This window comes from Pongo abelii, chromosome 11 (assembly GCF_028885655.2).
Source record: "Pongo abelii isolate AG06213 chromosome 11, NHGRI_mPonAbe1-v2.0_pri, whole genome shotgun sequence".
Classification (NCBI taxonomy): Eukaryota; Metazoa; Chordata; class Mammalia; order Primates; family Hominidae; genus Pongo; species Pongo abelii.
Genome location: NC_071996.2, coordinates 133844958 through 133863948, shown reverse-complemented (window position 1 = coordinate 133863948; position 18991 = coordinate 133844958). Strand labels below are relative to the sequence as shown.

The 18991-nt window shown below is 45.1% G+C and overlaps 1 protein-coding gene across 13 annotated transcripts in view; it reads right to left on the bottom strand.

The window, feature by feature from the left end:
- Positions 1-385: 385 nt before the first annotated feature.
- The window catches only part of SP140 (SP140 nuclear body protein), an 88875-nt gene continuing 70269 nt past the window's right edge, over positions 386-18991 (bottom strand). For all 13 annotated transcript variants that reach the window (XM_054549951.2, XM_054549948.2, XM_054549947.2 and 10 more), the window contains 7 exons: positions 18313-18360; positions 15170-15211; positions 3566-3681; positions 2753-2861; positions 2373-2450; positions 2009-2152; positions 386-1017 (listed from right to left, as the gene is read on the bottom strand). In XM_054549951.2, the coding sequence (XP_054405926.1) occupies positions 919-1017; positions 2009-2152; positions 2373-2450; positions 2753-2861; positions 3566-3681; positions 15170-15211; positions 18313-18360 (636 nt within the window). In that variant the 3' untranslated portion in view covers positions 386-918. The remainder of the gene's footprint in view (positions 1018-2008; positions 2153-2372; positions 2451-2752; positions 2862-3565; positions 3682-15169; positions 15212-18312; positions 18361-18991) is intronic.

Below are 18991 nucleotides of genomic sequence, written 5' to 3'. Positions count from 1 at the left end.
TCAGAAGGGAGTAGGGGAAGCAGCATCGTGTGGCCAAAAGCTAAGCCAGGGTGTGGCCACAGCTGGAGACTAGCTCCAGCCTGATACCTGGGAGCACAGGGTAGCCGCACACCACACCCTTGGTCCTGCTTTCAGGCAAGGGGGCCAGCCTCAGGCCACGGGGTGTCACTTCCAGGTGAAGCTGGTTCCACTTGACCCAGGGTAATATTCTGGGGACTGCTGGCATTAGCAGCCACCACTCAGCAGCTGGGGATGAAAAGACCTGGTCAGAAGAGGAAATGGTACCAGGATGCCAACAGCTTTGCAGGGGAGTGAAAAATGGCTTCCCTCTACCCTGCTAGGTTCTTTGGTTGAGCTAAGAATGAATTAAATTGACAAAAGCAGATTAACAGGAGGAAAAAAATTTTAATAACATATGTTTGCACAGGAGTCCCACGAAATATGAGACTCCAAGAAGAGTCAGATGATGGACACTCACACGCCACCGTGAGCTATGGAAAGAATGTGGGCTTAGGGCTTCTGCATGGAGGTGGCCACGGAGGTAGGAGAGTGAAGGCAAGAAGTGTGTCCTGAATAAAGCTTGGCTGGTTTTCAGACAAAAGGTCTTCTGGGTAATAAATGTTGTCTGGAGCAGCCCTCAGGAGAAGAGGTAAGAGCCTGTATGGGATGGTGTCACTGCCAATAACCTTCCCTGTGATTCCACTTACTCTTCCCTGGCTGATGAGATACTTGGGGTTGTGATTCATGATGATTGAATTTCCTTTTGAGGATTTGTCTTTGGGCGGATGAGGGAGGCTCAGAGAAAAGCCCCTCCCTGCACGTGCTGTGCCCAAGTGACCTCATTTTGAAGTCAGTGGCAAACCAGCAGCATATTTTAGGGTGCCATTTGCTGAATGCTTTCAGCATCCACTAATCCAGTCAATTGTTCCCATTTGTTTCCTGAATAGCAAACACTTCTTTGAAATTCTTCTCAAACTCAGCCTCCAGTCTAAGTCCCATTTGGCCAAAATCCTTGTACTGAAAAAATAATAAAGACAAAAACAATGCTCCTCATCATTAGTGTCATGAGACACCTTTCAACTGAGAATGATCAGGACTCTTGTCTTTAAAAAAAAAAGTACTGTAAGTCGACAATTTATAACGGTATATATTTTGGAGTACAAAGTAATGTTGTGATTTATGACTGCTATGTGGAATAATTAAATTGAACTAATTAACATATTCATCACCTCAAATAGTTATCATTTTTTTGTGGTGAGTACATTTGAAATTTACTTTCTTAACAATGTTGAAGTGTGAAATACACTATTATTAAGTAGAACTCTTATCTTAAACACCCTAAGTTACATTAACCAGGTTAAACTTGAAAATTCATGCAACTAAGAGTAACTTCCGTTTCTTACCAGCATGATCCTTTCTTATTAACAGGGCAGAAAAGTGAAATCATTTCCACAGTTGGGATTACTACTTCTTTGCCTTTGATTGCTTATTTCAGTGGGTTAGAAAAGCAATCTAGGTTCTTTCAACAATTCAGATAGTGGAAGGGTGTAAGGTAAGATCACTGATCTGTTCCTTTCTCTGTCACTTCTACTCCTTACTGGCAATCCTTCTTGGGATATGGTCTATTCACATGCAAAGGAATCTGGAGTTTGGGATTTCTGGGATTGGGGGCAGATAAGAAGCACAACACCACTTTAAGATGAAATTCTATGCCCTTTATATGCTGCAGCAGGCAGCACTCAATTGCTGTCTCTGAGCTCCTATCTCCTCTGGGGCAGGTGGGGGAGGAGCTCTCAGGGACCTGGGGTTCTGGTTGCAGGGACACCTTTTGATTCACTGTTTCTTTGCTAAGAAGAGCTGAAGTTCTGAACTGAAACCCATCAATCACTTCCAGAACGCTTGCTCGTGCAAGCTTATCACAGGATGAGGGAAACTAAATTTTTCTAGGCACCAGAAAATGAGGGGAAGGATGGAAAGAAATGAAATGGAAGCAGGAAGAGCCACCTACCTTGTAAGAGGCCCTGTGGTTCTGGAAGATGAGGCGCATGTCTTGTACAAACCCCTCCACTTGGGGGTAACCGTGCTCATTCAGCCTTTTCTTGATTTTATCCAACCACATGGGCTCCTTCAGGCCTTGACACGCCTCTCTAATCTGGTGACAAAAATATCAATGGAAAAGCTACCAGCATAGTTCAATGTCTACCTTCTGTGGATTCCCATAAAATCCAGCAGAAATACAACAAGGTGAAGGCAACTAACGACAGCGTGTGCTCTTGCCCCGTGGGATTAAGATCACAAATCTCACGAGGGCCCATTTCAGGGTCAGGTAATGTCATGGCAGCCTGTAATCATGGGTTGCTGTTGTTACTTACATAATAATAGTATGGAATCTTGGCAAAAAAGGAGCTCTCAGAACAGCAATAGACTTTCAAGAGGAGGAACTCACATTTCTGCAAAAGAAAGAGGCCATAAGTGAAAAGCAGCTTGGAGAGAATGAGCCCACATGCATGAGACAGAGCACACGACTCACACTCTTCTTCCACAAGTTTCTCTAACATGTGTGGCTCTTGGAAACAGACATGTCATGGCTGAGTTATTTTTTGTGCAAACAAGTTGTGGTGTTCTATCAGTGCCATTGAAGTGTGGCGCGGAAGAGCGGGCTCCTTTCGGTACATTCCCCTGCCCCTGCGCTTATTCATGATTCTCACGTGTGAGGGGAAAGGAGAAGGCTTGGGGTTTGCATCTGATTTACCAACTGTTCCTCAGGACACATCTGCCTCTCCAGGACCTCAGATTCCTGACAACACTGTTGGCTTCCTGGAGACTTGTTCATCCTGCAGAAGATGCAACTCCACGGGGTCCTGAGAGATTGGACATGGGTCAGTAGAGGGCAGGGACCCTGGAAATGGCCACTGTTCCTGTGGCTGCCACTGTCTTCCTTCAGGAATGGCTGATGGGCTCAGTCATGGGAGGGAGGGGAACACCTCCCAGAGCATGCAAGATTTGCACATGGGGTCTCCAGCCATTGGCCTTTCCCTCGCATCAGTGGTAGCAGCAGGCAGGAAGTCTGAGGAAGGTAGTGTCACCGTGAGTGTGGACTCTCCTTTCTCTGGCTGAGCTGCTGGGAGCACAAGGAACCCTGTCTGTCAGGCCTGAGTTTCAGAAACTGGGTTTTCAGCCCCAGGGACCTCAGGCCTCCATCAGCCCAATGAGACCGTGCTTCCTGTCTTGTATGAATAAGCACAAAATATAAACAACTGGTGTTTCTTGTCTCCAACCCACCCAGCTGCAAAACTTCAAGGAAAGGACAATGCCAGTATGTAGGCAAAGGGTCCCCAACAGTGGCCTCAGCATATCAGAGGAAGTGTCCCTGAGAGCACAGAGAACATTAACCTCCTGCTGCCAGCATCTCCCACTGCTCTCTGGATCACACTGCTGGGTCCCAGTACCCGATGAACCTGCTCCTTCCCCATCTAGACACAAGCAGGCATTCTGCTGGAGAGTGCTCATGGCAGGTGGAAGGTCCCTTAAAGGACAAAAAGAGAGGCGCCTGCACGTCACTTACCTCTCAGCTTCCACAGGTGGGATGTGACAGTCCTCATGGAAGACTCTTGAACAATTGTCACAACAGAACAGCTCCCCTCCGTCCCGGCACACCTCACACTCATCCAAGTTTCTCATCTAGAAGGTAAAACAGTGTCCACGTCACTGGGAACCACAAGATTCAGGAAGGCCACCCCTCTGGGCATCTAGAAAACACTGCCTTTGTGTGAACCTGCATGGACAGGCAAATGCTTCTCCCTGGATATGAAGGAAAAGCATGGCATGGAGATTTCAGAACAAATCCTGGTCTGCAGTAAAGTTCAGGAGGAAGGGTTATGGGTCAGAATTGAAAAGTTTTCCTTATGAAACCAGAGATCGTAATGCAGAAAGACTAGCAACAAAGCAAGATGATGATTTTAATAGGAATCTGAATAATTTCATTATTCTGCAGATAAAACCAGGTTTTGAAATAAAGTGTTAAATCCATTTGCCTATACTACAAATCAACTGGTGAAAAGGAGACCTAGATAATTACATATGATGGAATAAGCTTCTGAGATATCATCACATCCCATATTCTTGGCCATAAGTTCCCCATGAGTTGAAGAGAGGGCCTAGTTAGGGGTTCCTAGACTGTAGGTTTTGTGCCTGGAGGGCTCTATGCCAACCTCTGAGGGAGAAGGACCGTGGGTGGAGATGACCAGGTGGGCCCCAGGGAGCACAGAGCTTTTCGGCTCTGGGAACCTGGCATACATCCCCTGTGACTTAGCTAATTTGGATTGTAAGGTGGGAAGGTGCCATCTCTAATGACCAAGGACAGTGGTAACAGCAATCATACAGTTTTGAAGATGGAGGCCCTCCCCTCATTTCCTGGGCCCATAAAAGAGCTGGTGCTTTGTTCTATAAGAAGAATGGTAAATCAACTAATTCTCCATTTCTCACAAGTCTCAATATGTGAGACCTTTAGCCAGATTTAATTTCATTTGGGGAAATTAAAATATGATAGTATTTGCATCCACATGTTGTGAAGCAAATCCCAGTCATTAAAAGCCAACAGAATTTATAGAGCAAATATAGAGATCAATACATATATGCTGTATTGTAGACAAATATATGTGTATTCACGACAAAGAGCCAGTCTGTGAATGAGCCCTTTGTCGTTCAAGGGAAAAGTGCTATAAGGACTAAAATTAGAGTTCAATATTTTGTGCAGCCTGGATATCTGGTAACACCGGGAGGGCCTAGAATGGTCTATCTACAAGTCCTCCCCTGGCTCTGCTCCTGCAGGTAAGGTTTCCTACCAACACTTTTGATCAAGAGGACTGCTTGCACCTTCTGCTTATTTTTGAATAGCTGATTTCATTTCCCTGCCAGCCATGGAATTATTCAAACAAACCAATCACACTCTCCCTCTGGAAGCAGGGGACAGCCCACTCTCCACAGCCACTGACTATTTCCTCTGTTCCTGAGCACAGCCCCCATGTGGCCCTGTGTGGTGTGGGATGCCTGCCCACCCCCGCCGGGCTACTGAGTAAATGTGACTAATAAACTGCTGTCAATCTCATCTGTCCAGTGTCAGATGTTGTGTGTTCCACCATCTCCAAAACCCTAGGGTGGAAATGAAGTACCAAATGTTTAAGTATGTTGAATCCTTAATCTTTTTTAAAAATTATTATTTCAATAGTTTTGGGGGAACAGGTGGTTTTTGGTTACAGGGATAATTTTTTTAGTGGTGGCTTTTGAGATTTTGGTGCACTCATCACAAGAGCAGTGTAGGCTGTACCCAATGTGTAGTCTTTTATCCCTCACCCTTCTCCACCCTTCCCTCTCAGTCCCCAAGGCCTATTGTATCATTCTTATGCCTTTGCATCCTCAAAGCTTAGCTCCAACTTATAAGTGAGAACATACATTGTTTGGTTTTCCATTCCTGAGTTACTTCACTTAGAATAATGGTCTCCAACTCCATCCAGGTTGCTGTGAATGTCATTGTTTCATTCCTTTTTATACCTGAGTAGTATTCCATGGTGTGTGCGTGTGTGTGTGTGTGTGTGTGTATAAACATGCATGTCCAAGTGTCTTTTTCATATAATGACTTTTTTTCCACTAGGTAGATACCCAGTAGTGTTACGGAATCCCTGGGGTATTGCTTTTTCTTGCCAGAAACCTCTGTAACCAGTGGTGCCTTTGCCTGAGTTTTGCTCGGGCCCACTGGGCTCCTTCCACCCACTTGGCCTGGCAGGCTACACGTGGCTCAGGCTACTGGCATGGATCCCATACCTACCAAGGGCTTGCCATGGGGCAGGTCAGGCATGGAGCGGGGAGGGACGTGTGAGCAAGTATGGGGTCCAGCCACTGCATACAGTCAGACATGCCTGCTGTTGCATAAGAGCAGGTAACTCCAGGTTCTGGCATGAGCACTGGCCCTCTGCAAGGCTGTGTCTCTACCAGGCACACTGCAAGCAGCTTCCATGGCTGGCAACAGGGGATGTGGTGGCACCTGGAAGCTTGAAGACGCCAGGAACCTCAGAGCCTCCAAAAGGGAGTCGCAGCCTTGGCTCAGGGAGCTTCCAGGTCTGGGCTCCCCAAAAGGCTGCAGCTCTTCTCTCCTTCTCTTCACCCACAATGCAGTGACCAAGGGGCATGTTTCAGCCCTGTTTGTGTTACAGCTCTTTTAGCCTCACCATTCAGCAGACCGCAAGTTCTTTTGTCCTGCGACCAGGAAGAATGAGGGACGCTGACAAATGGAGGGTGAGCAAGATGAAGAGGAGCTTTACTGAGCAGTAGAACAGCTCAGAGAGCCACTGTGGGTAGCTCCTTTCTGCAGCCAGTATGACCTGATGAGTGTTCAGCCCTCAGCAAAGAGGAGGAGGTCCTGGGGTGGGTGGCTTCTCTCTGCTGGCAGGTAGTCCCTGGAGTGTGAAGCTCTTCTCTGCTGCTGGTTGTCCAGGATGTTCTCTCCAAGTCTGACTGAGTCCAGAGCTTTTATGGGCTTCAGAGGGGAGGAACTGTATGTTGATTGGTCCATGGGTTACCATGAGCAGGCCTTTGAAAGGCATTACAAGTTCCCACTCTGGTCCATAGGATTGGCAGCCCAGTTCCCAGCCTTCAGGCCCTCCCTTGCCTGAAGGTGGTGCCTCACCAGGGACCTGCCCCTTCCCACCCAGGAGCCTGACTGCCTTTCCCCACCACCCATGGTGCTCAGGCCCCTTGCCCAAAGGGGCACCTGCAGGTCAGTGCTGAGCTGGCCCCAGCCCATTCTTGGCCTCTCTCCTATGATTGTCAGCACCCAAAGTCCAGAGGGGTGCAGGCGGCAGGGGCCTGGTGTGTCAGCTCTGCCCCAAGCATGTGCACACCCGACAGGGCTGCAACTGCACCTGGGCTCAGCCCCAATCCCGCTCCAAGATTGCAGCGGGTGCTGGGAGCAGGGAGAGGCCAGGCAGCAGAAGCTTCTGCTCTGGCAGAGGGAGGGTGGCCTCCTGCGCCCCCAAGAGCACTGGGAGGCCCAGGCCTACAGCCGCGACCTGGGCATCTGCAGTTGCACATGGCGAGCTCCTGCCCTGCCAATTCGGGAGAGACAGGGCTCCTGCTTGTCCCTGGCTCTGCAGAGTGGGGCGGCCTCAGCCATGCCCCCTCTCTGTGTCTCCTGCAGCAGTTGTGGATGAGGTGCAGGTGGCACACTGCCCCAGCCAACCTCACACAAAGGAACCTGACACTTAGGGGCCAGTTCTGTGAATCTCGGCTACACCTTTGGCCAGGTGCTTGCAGGTTCCCAGGACGCAGTGGGGAAAGAGGTCCAGGCTGTGATAGAGGCTCTGGGCCTGAGAGCAGGTCCTGTCGGCTGTGTGAGGGTGAGGGTGACACAGTCAGCTGCCTCAGGTACACAGGGCACAGGGGACCCACTGCTGCCACTGCTGCTTCTCTGGCCGTTCCTGCTGCCCTGTCTGCCTCCTTGCAGCCTGGGTTGGGGGCTCCAGCCCTTGCCAGGCCCAGGCCAGTGTCTGGGGCAGGGGTGATGTTGCCTCAAGTTCCTCCTGTGGCCCCAAGGCTCAGGGACGGCTTGAGGCACCCCCTCTCCTGGCTTGTGACCCTGCCAGGGAGAAACCTCCAGGAGCGGATTGCCTCCCCAGTCTCAGCTGCTGAAAGCACCAGTCACAGCAGTCACTCTAACTCGGGGCAGATCCCAGGGACACAGCCTCTGGCGGCCCTTCGTTTAGCCTCCTGCAAGGGACAGGAACCTGGCGCTGTGGGTACGGTGGGTGCAGGGGCCGCATTGCTGGTTGGGTCCTGGAAGTGGGCGCCACTCCCACTTCCCACCCTGGCCCCTGAAGCGCGGCCACTGCTCCGCGTTCGGGCCGATCCCCACGCTACGTGTGCAAGTGCCGAACCGCCACTGGCCTAGCTCCGTCTTGGGGCCTCTCTCTGCTCACCCCTCCCTGCCTGACCACGCCCTACGGGCAGCTGGGCCTAGCCCCATTGCAGCGGTTCCCAGAGGCAGGCTCCCACGGCGACTGGCTCTGGGGATCGCCTGCCTCTGTGTCTGCCCCGTAGGACCTACGGCCAGCGCCTGCACCTCACTGCAGCCAGCTTCATGGCAGCAGCCACTTCAGACTGCCTGCCGCTGCCGTCAGTAGTGGGATTGCTGGATGAAATGGTAGATCTACTTATACTTCTTTAAGGAACCTCTGTACTGTTTTCCGTAGTGGCTGTACTAGTTTACATTCCCACCAGAAGTGTAAAAGTGTTCCATTTACACCACATCCATGCCAATACCTATTATTTTTTGATTTTTAAATTATGGCCATTCTTGCAGGAGTAAGGTGGTATCGCATCGCAGTTTTGATTTGCATTTTCCTGATAATTAGTGATGCTGAGAATTTTTTCATGTTCGTTGGCCATTTGTATATCTTCTTTTGAGAATTGTCTATTCATGTCCTTAGCCCACTTTTTGATGGGATTATTTGATTTTTTTCTTGCTGATTGCTTTGAGTTCCTTGTAGATTCTGGATATTAGTCCTCCATCGGATGCGTAGTTTGCAAATATTTTCTCCCACTCTGTGGGTTGTCTGTTTATTCTGTTGATTATTTCTTTTGCTGTACAGAAGCTTTTTAGTTTAATTAAGTCCCATCTATTTATCTTTATTTTCCTTGCATTTGCTTTTGCGTTTTTGGTCCTGAACTCTTTGCCTAAGCCAATGTCTAGAAGAGTTTTTCCAATGTTATTTTCTAGAATTTGTATGGTTTCTAGATTTAAGTCTTTGATCCATCTTTAGTTGATTTTTGTATAAGGTGAGAGATGAGGATTCAATTTCATTCTTCTAAATGTGGCTTGCCAATTATACCAGCACCATTGGTTGAATGGGGTGTCCTTTCCCCTCTTTATGCTTTTTGTTTGCTTTGTCAAAGGTTAGCTGGCTGTAAATATTTGGCTTTTATTTCTGGGTCCTTTCTTCCTTTCCATTGGTCTATATGTACTGGTATATTCTCACACCCAGACTATGCTGTTTTGTTGACTATAGCCTTGTAGTATAGTTTGAAGTCAGGTAATGTGATGCCTCCAGGTTTGTTCTTTGTGCTTAGTCTTGCTTTGGCTACACAAGCTCTTTTTTGGTTCTATATGAATTTTAGAATTGTTTTTTAATTACCATTTCAATCTCACTGCTTGTTACTGGTCTCTTCAGAATTTTTATTTCTGCCTGCTTTAATCTAGGAGGGTTGTATATTTCCAGGAATTTATCCATCTCCTCTAGGTTTTCTAGTTTGTGTGCATAAAGGTGTTCATAGTAGCCTTAAGTGATCTTCTGTATTTCTGTGGTGTTGGTTGTAATATCTCCCATTTTGTTTCTAATTGGGCTTATTTGGATCTTCTCTAGTCTTTTCTTGGTTAATCTTGCTAATAGTGTATCAATTTTGTTTATCTTTTCAAATTACCAGCTTTTTGTTTCATATATCTTTTGTATTTTTTTTTTTGTTTCAATTTCATTTAGTTCTTCTCTGATCTTTGTTATTTCTTTTCTTCTTGCTGGGTTTGGGTTTGTTCTTCTTTAGTTCCTTCAGGTGTGAACTTAGATTGTCTATCTGTGCTCTTTCAGACTTTTTGATGCAGGCATTCAATGCTATGAACTTTCCTCTTAGTGTTGCTTTTCCTGTATCCCAGAGGTTTTGATAGGTTATGTCACTATTATTGTTCAGTTCAAAGGATTTTTTCATTTCCATCTTGATTTCATTGTGGACCCAGTGATCATTCAGGAGAAGATTATTTAATTTCCATGTATGTGCATGGTTTTGAGGGTTCCTTTTGGAGCTGATTTCCAATTTTATTCCACTGTGATCTGAGAGAGTACTTGCTATAATTTCAATTTTCTTAAATTTGTTGAGACTTGTTATGTGGCCTATGATATGGTCTGTCTTGGAGAATGTTCCAGGTACTGATGAAAAGAATGTATATTCTGCAGTTGTTGGGTAGAATGTTCTGTAATATCTGTTAAGTCCATTTGTTCTAGTGTACAGTTTAAGTCCATTGTTTCTTGGTTGACTTTCTGTCTTGATGACCTGTCTAGTGCTGTCAGCAGAGTACTGAAGTCCCCCAGTATCATTCTGTTGCCATCTATCTGATTTCTTAGGTCTAGTAGTAATTGTTTTTGTTTTTGTTTTTGAGATAGAGTCTCGCTCTGTCACCCAGGATGGAGTGCAGTGGCGCAATCTTGGCTCAGTGCAAGCACGGCTTCCTGGGTTCACGCCATTCTCCGGCCTCAGCTTCCTGAGTAGCTGGGAGTACAGGTGCCTGCCACCATGCCCAGCTAATTTTTTTTGTGTGTGTATTTTTAGTAGAGATGGGGTTTCACTGTATTAGCCAGGATGGTCTTGATCTCCTGACCTTGTGATCCACCCACATCAGCCTCCCAAAGTGAGTAATTGTTTTATAAATTTGGGAACTCCACTGTTAGGTGCATATATATTTAGGATTGTGCTAGTTTCCTGTTGGACTAGTCCTTTTATCATTATATAAGGTCGCTCTTTGTCTTTTTTAACTGTTGTTGCTTTAAAGTCTGTTTTGTATGATGTAAGAATACCTACTCCTGCTCGCTTTTGGTGTCCATTTGCATGGCGTATCTTTTTCTACCCCTTTACCTTAAGTTTATGTGATTCCTTATGTGTTAGGTGAGTCTCTTGAAGACAGCAGGTTCCTGGTAAATTCCTATCCATTCTGCCATTCTGTATCTTTTAAGTGAAGAATTTAGGTCATTTACATTCAACATTAGTATTGAGATGTGAGGTACTATTCTATTCATCATGCTAGCTGTTGCCTGAATACCTTATTTTTTTCATTGTGTTATTTTTTAATAGGCACTGTGATATTTATGCTTTAGGGGGTTCTATATTGGTATATTTTGATGTATTGTTTTAAGATTTAGAACTCCTTTTAGCAGTTCTTGTAGCACTGGCTTGGTAGTGGTGAATTCTCTCAGCATTTGTTTGTCTGAAAAAGACTTTGTCTTTCCTTCATTTATGAAGCTTAGTTTCTTGGATACAAAATTCTTGGCTGATAATTATTTCGTTTAAGGAGGCTAAAGATAGGATCCCAAACCCTTCTAGCTTGTAGGGTTTCTGCTGAGAAGTCTGCTGTTAATCATTAGATAAGTTTTCCTTTGTAGTTTAGCTGATGTTTTTGCTTCATAGATTCTTTCCTTCATCTTGACTTTAGATAACCTTTGCCTGATGACTCTTTGCCTCAGTGATTATCTTTTTGTGATGAATTTTCCAGATGTTCTTTGAGCTTCTTGTATTTGGATGTCTAAATCTCTAGAAAGGCCAGCAACATTTTCTTTGATTATTCCCTTGAATATGTTTTCCAAACTTTTAGATTTCTTGCTGAGGAACACAAATTATTCTTAGATTTGGTCATTTATCATAATACTAAACTTCATGGAGGCTTTGTTTATTTTTAAAAAGTTCTTTTTTCTTTGTTGGATTGGGTTAATTCGAGAGCCTTGTCTTCGAGTTCTGTGCTTCATTCTTCTACTTGTTCTAATCTATTGTTGAAAGTTTCCAGTGTATTTTGTATTTCTCTAAGTATGTCTTTTACTTCCAGAAGTTGTGATTGATTTTTATTGATGATATCTATTTCTCTGGAGACTTTTTCACCCATATCCTGTATTATTATTTTAATTCCTTTAAGTTGGCTTACACCTTTATCTGGTGCCTCCTTGAGTAGCTTAATAATTGACTTCTGAATTCTTTTTCTGGCAATTCAGAGATTTCTTCTTGATTTGGATCCATTACTGGTGAGCTAATGTGATCTTTTGGGGGTGTTATAGAACCTTGTTTTGTCATTATCAGAATTGTTTTTCTGGTTCCTTCTCATTTGGGTAGATTATGTTAGAGGAAAGATCTGAAACTCAAGGGCTGCTGTTTAGATTCTCTTGTCCCAGAGGGTGATCCCTTGATGTGGTGCTCTCCCCCTTCCCCTAGGGATGGGGCTTCCTGAGAGCCAAACTGCTGATTGTTATTGCTCTTCTGGGTCTAGCCACCCAGCAGAGCTACTGGGTTCTGGGCTGCTACTGGGGAGTATCTGCAAAGGGTCCTGTGATATGATCTGTCTTCAGTTCTCCCAATCATGGATACCAGCACCGGCTCCAGTGGACGTAGCAGGGGAGTGAAGTGGATTCTGTGAGAGTCCTTGGTTGTAGTTTTGTTTAGTACACTGGTTTTCTCAAATGCTGGTTATGCTACAGTGAAGTTGTCACACAGACAGACTCAGGACCTCTGTTTAGCCAGGAGGTTATAGGCAGTATAATTAGCTGTTGTTTTCTCCTTCCTGGAGCAAGGTGGTTCTGTTATGAGTGGCTGTAATGACTTAGTTGGCTGGCCTTCGGCCAGGAGGTGGCAATTTCAAGAGAGCATCAGCTGCAAGTAATATGAGGGGGATACAAGCTTGACCTAAGTTCACGGGATAAGTGTTCGGGTTTCTCAGGTGATGGGTGAGGTCATAGAGCTCCCATGAGTCCATGTCTTTTGTCTTTTGTCTTCAGCTACAGGGGCAGGTAGAGAAAGACCATCAGCTGGGAGCAGGGTTAGGTGTGTCTGAGCTCAGATTCTCAGACGGGGCTTGCTGCGGCCACTGTGGGGGATGAGGGGGTGGCTCGCAGGCCAATGGAGTTATGTTCCAGAGGGGATTATGGCTGCCTCTGCTGCTTCACACAGTTCACCAGATAAGTGAGGGAAGCCGGCAGTGACAGGCTTCACCCAGCACCCAGGCAGCCAGCAAGGCCAGTCTCACTCCTGCTGTGGTGCCCAACAGCCAACAGAGCCAAATTTATATCCAGGCCTCCTTTGCCTGGAGCTAAGATCTTGCCCCAGGAACAAGCACCCCCACTGAGAAAGCAAGCATGGCTTTGAGGTCTCACCCCTCCCTGCCTGCCATGGCTTCTGTGCTTATATCTGTACTTCAGGTTCACACCCCCAGATTCTGACCAGGAAAATCTGTGCTTGGTTAAAATTATTACAAACTTCAGCTGGAAGCCTCCTTCTCCCCATGGCTCTCCCCAAATTGTACTGGCTGCCCTCCCCAAGGACTCCTTTGAGATAAAGTCAGAAATGGCTTCCCTGGGGACTGAAATGCCTATAGGGATCCTTGCGGAAGGCACCTCTTCCGCTGCTTATTCTACTTTTATATTTCACCTGGCTGTCTAAATTCATTTCAGCTCTAGGTTAGGTGAAATCCTTCTCCTGTGATCTGGATTTTCAGGTTCCCCAGTGAGGATACGTGTTCAGAGGTGGACTTTTTCCCTCTCACACTTTGAGAACTCACAGTTTTTTGGCTGTCTCACAGAGTTTGCAGCGGCAAGCCACTTCTTTTAAAAGGTGTGTGACTTCCTTCAGTTTTGCTGGTATACTCCTGCAGTGGTTCTTGGAGCAAAAGTTCACAATGTGAGTCTCAACATGCTGTTCTGTTCTTCTGAGTAGGAGGAGCAAGTTAGTCCCACCTCCTATCTGCCATTTTGTTCTCCAAACCCGTATCTTTTCAAGAAGAGATTTGATTTCTCTGGTTCTTTGGTTGTTGGCCTGGCTGTACATTAGACTCATCTCAGGAGAGTAAATACTAATAAATAAATAAAATACTAATGTCCTGAACCCAACACCAGAGATTCTGAATCACTGGGTCAGGGTTGAGGCACAGGCACTGGTATTCTTTAGGTGACAGAATGGGCAATTCTATATATCAGAATTGGTACATCTGGGGATCTTAAACAAATCCTAATGTTCAAGTCATATGTAGTCCAGAATGATTAAATTAGAATTTCCCCAGAAGTGGGATCCAGGAAACAATATATTTTTAAAGCTCTTCAAGTGATTCCAGGCTGCAGGACAATTTGAGATTCACCTGAGCAAAGTCTGGTTATGGAGGCATGGGGATATTATAAGTCAATGTTGCTACTGGCCTTGGAAAAATTATTAACAGGGGTGACCATACCTTTGCTGGAACTGTTTCCCTCTTCTCCCCACACATATCTGGCTGTGGACTGTGAAACCTCAACCTCCATGCCTAGTCCATCCAAAATCAGCACACAAACACTGACTTCCAGGGCTGTTTTAGTTGTTGAAAGGTCCCTCAGTTGGCCAGACATCAAAATCAGTGTGGATAAGACCTAAATCTTGTTGGAGGACTGCTTTGGAGGTAAGGTGTGTATAAAACTATTTGAGTATCCCTCTTCTGTTAAGTATCATGTGTCAGTGCTATTGCATGATATTCTATGTGAGTGCTGTCCCCCGGAGTTGTGCAAGAAGGTGACCCTGCCTAAAACAGACATCTCACTGCAATGAAAAGAATCAAATCACGATTTCATTTAGAGAAGGGACTCATCCATGATTTTGGCGGAACCCGAAGCAGGCAGTCATATAGCAAGCAGAGAATGGATGGGGCCCATGGCATCAGAAAGTTTGCATAGTACTGAGCACCAGATAAGCAGTTGAGTTAAAATGCCTCAGGATTTGCTAGGTCGTGATGGTTTCAGTCCTAACCAGATCAGTACCCTAATGGCTTCCCTGAGACCATCCAAACGAGCTCTGTAAAGGACCCCTTGCCCTGTATGTACTCCTTTACAGGGCTAATGACAGGATCAACACCTTGAACATAATAGCTTGGACTGGTCTGTTCCTTCTGGCTGATGCTTATGACCATCTTCAGCTCTACCTGCACCTTGGAGTGCATTTTTGGGACTTTCCCTTTCATCCACACCACTTACTTGAAAATGCTGTTATCCTCTCACATTTGCTCCTTCCCCTTAATCACCAGGCCAGCCCTACCCATTACCACTTCAGGCTCTGTCTCAAGAGACCTCAGTGGTCTAGAGCTCAGCCACCCATACTCACTTTCCAGGGGAAATAAGGACATTGGAAGGTTTCTACTGAAACAAATGGAAAGGGTGCTTTCATAATGAGACATCCAAGGCCCAGGCACATCTACCTGGCTTGAGTGATGCATCTGGCATTCTTTGGTCATCACACACAGCAACATACTCCAACTGAGACTGAACATGCTTCAGGCAACAGCAGTCATGACACAGAACATATGCCTGGAGAAAGGAGTGGAATATTCTGGGGGTCATAGTTCAGAATTTGTACTTACACAAGGGTCAACTGAGTTATTGTTGTGAGACTTCAGTATTCTCTGTTGAAAAAACAGAAAGATTGATTTACAATATTGAATACGATGTTTCCATCTATCACTTATTTAAATTTAAATAGTATTCTTTGAAGGGATTCAGGAACCAGTTGTTAAAAAATAATTGGGAAGAGAAGAAGGCCAGTAGGCTGGGGTGGCTCCAGTGGTTTAAGTTTCTAAGTAAGCAAACTGAAACCTGATGTAAACAGTAAAATGAAACTAGAGATTTTACCAACTAGAATCCGCCATCTAACCTCTAATTATCATCTTTCTATGATAACCCATTAAATATAGTTTCTCTGTCTTACTCATATGTTGGCCTCACTGTCTGGGCTGCTACAGCAGAGTTCTCTGAACCTCTCCTTGTTCTGAGTGCTGCCCAATTCATGAATTGCTCTTTGCTCAAATAAATGCTATAAATTTTATTTTGTCTAAGTTTTATTTTTTAAACAGTCTTCCCTTTACCTCATATCTGATTTTTTGGACCTATAAATCTACTGAAAGAATAAAAAGTGTGCAAGTACTACCGTTAAGCCCAATGCAAGTCCCACTCCCTGCAGGGAGTCTGGACCTAGTTTGCACAGGCCAAGTCAGAGAAGCGCTACTTGTCCTCTTACTCCAAGGGGCCCTCAGGCATATTTCCTAAACTTGGCCTTTGTGTCATCCCACCCAGAGGAGCCGCAATAATAATCAGGCTGAGGACTTATCCCCCACAGCCTCCTGGGACCACAGGGCTCAGAGTCCTAGAGGCCATGCAAGTGTCCCAGAGAAGAAGAACACTGCTTTCTGCAGCTCCCCTAGGGACACGGCCCTGGTGATAAAATGCCTCCAAGGTCCTCTGTGCTGCAGCTCTTTTTCCTGAAAGTCTTCCCCTCTCCCTTCTATCCAAATCACAAGACGATGCCAAGTTGACTGACTTTTAAGAGGTAACCCAGTACATTTATTTAGATTGCTTTTGGATATCCATGGCATGACTTGGCATCCTTCCCTTCCGGGATACAGGCAGCCTCAGCTTTTGTCTGTAGCCCAGGGCACAGAGGCCATAAACAAGTGTGATTCAAAGGACAAGCACCTGAGAGATGACCTTGTCACTGAATGCCTCTCCAACCAGTCTAGAATCTCCCACCCCAACCCATTTGTAATTCATCCATGTTGACAACAAATTTAAAACTTTTTTTAGTTTTTGAGACAGAGTCTCACTCAGTCACCTAGGCTGGAGTGCTATGATAAAATTACAGCTCAGTACAGCTTTGACCTTTCAGGCTCAAGTGATCTTCCCACCTCAGTCTCCTGAATAGGTGGGACTACAGGTGTACACCACAATGTCTGGGTAATTTTTTTTTTTTTTTTGGTAGAGATGGTATCTCACTATGTTGCTCAGGGTGGTCTCAAATTCCTGGGCTCAAATGATCCTCCCATCTCAGCCTCTCAAAATGCTGGCATTATAGGCTCAAGTGACCATGTTTGGCCTGAAATAATTTTTGAGGTCAATCTTCTGTAATGGCCATTGGCATTTAGTATGTGCTTGATAATTATATGTTGAGTGGGTGAATAAATGAATGTTGATTCACTTAGAAATCACTGGAGGCTCTTAAGCAAACATTAGCATACAACAATTATTCTGGGTGAGTATATCAGATTGTTTTACAATATCTCAGCTGCCACCAAAAGGTCTATGTGGCCCTTGTCATGAGCAGAGATGCTATCATGTGGCACTCATAGTGACACGAAATTTCCTAAAGCCAAATGGCTCTGCAAGTAAGAGAAGCTCTGAGAGGCACAGAGGACCCATGCAGTTCATAATGGATCCTGGATCTGCCACTTAAGGGACCTTCTGTTCTCCCCCATGTGGAGACACAACATACAGAGGCAACTGCAGCTTGTTGCTGCTAAGTGTTGCACCCCAGAATAGAGGGAGAGTCGGTTAGTCAGAAATTGCCAGCTCATTTGGGTCATCCAGACTCAGTTACTCTTGGCACCTGGGGAAAGGTAGAGATGCTGGTCTTTAGTGTAGTCACTGAATAGGTGACATCATACTTTTCCTTCGGGAAACACAGTGGATGAAGTGTCTCAGTGGCTGAGAATTCAAATCAGCCAGTATATCAGATAATGTAAAGGCCTGGATCTCAGGTTCCCAGTGGAATATGAAGCTTAGTGGCTAGCTATGTGTGAGCTGTTTTAGAAGTCTGTGAATGTCTTGAATGCGTACTTCTACCCGAAGTGCATAAGGATGACATTTTTCTCTTCCTCCTCCTCAGGTTCTCATTCATACCCAGTCTTGGAAAAACCATCACCTTGTCCTGAATATACACGGCACTTAACCTATTTGTTTGTTGCGTTCTTCAAGAGAGGGAAAAATCACTTTTGCAGATAAAAAGCAGGTCTGCACAGTCCCTCTGGTAGAGCCAAAGAGGTGGCATCAACATAAAATATTTTCCTGGTCAGCCCCTCCTATAAAATACGTTTGCCTCTGGAGATCTTCCTCCTCAGTGGCACCATTGTGGTAACAGGAAATAATTTCACCTTGAGAAGACATTCTGTGGATCTGTGTGTACATTTCTTTGGAAAGTGAAAGAGAATGTGAAGGACCAGAAAAGAAATATTCTTTTTGTTGCCGATTTCATTAAACGATATATGGTTTCATGTATGTCTCAAATGGATGTGAGCAAACATCTGCTCCATCCTATTTCACTAAAGTTAGAAAATAGTAACTTCAATGAAAAAAATCTGAATTTTGAGTTGAAGATGATCCTCTCACCTTATTATGAAATATTTTTATGTATCCCATGACCATGCTTGACTTTCCAACTTTGACACTCTTAAAACATCTGCATCTATTGCTAAAATACTTCCAGGAGGTATATTCTGATGGCTCCTTATTATCTTCATATGAAATGGCTGAATCCAAAGAGGACCTAGTTTTATATACATTTAGTGTTCAAATTAGCGACTCTGAAGGAATACATGCAAAAAGTATTTTAATGTGGGTAGTGAAGAAAGTGAAAGCTTAATTATTCTTACCCAATTTCAGACCCCATAAAATAAGATTTTGTGCATGTTAAATCAGTTATGTGACAAGAAGCTGTATAAAGCTATGTAATAATCACCTTTATTTTCCTGTAATGTATTCTTGGAGGATCATGCAGAAATCCATTCTGAAAGACAAAAAGATTCAGGTATATATGGTCAGCCTGTGTTTCTGCTTTGTGAGTCTGGCATTTCCAACCTCCTCCCAAATATTTCTACTTGAGTGTTCCACTGCCAGCTCAAATCCAAGGTGTCTGAATGAGAAACCATCTCCCTGTCTTCACCTGTGCTTCTTCTAGACTTCAATCAATAGAAGCCAGAAAAGCATCTTCAGGACCATTTTCCCTTCTCTTGTGCTTCTTTCCTAAGTCCTAAGAGGTTTTCCTTCACAATCTCATACCATCTATCAGCTCTTTTCCAGTCCCACCAGTGCCACTCCAGCTGGAGTCCCTACATCAGAGCTATCCAAGCAGCACACACTTATTGCCTGCTACTGGGTGTCAGTAATTCTGATCAATCTTGGGCACATGAAGATGGGAAAACCTAAAGGGGTCTACAGACAAAAAGCACTCACAAAAGAATAAATACAACACTGTGAATGAAAGGCCTTAGTAGAGGGCTCAGGAGCCCCGGGAAGTGATGACCCATGGCCAGGTCAATGAACATTCAGGAAGGGGTAACACTTGAACTGAGCATTCTAGATTGAGTATAGGTTTGCTAGGGGGAAAGCCCTGTGGCTGTCTAAAATACTGTTTTATG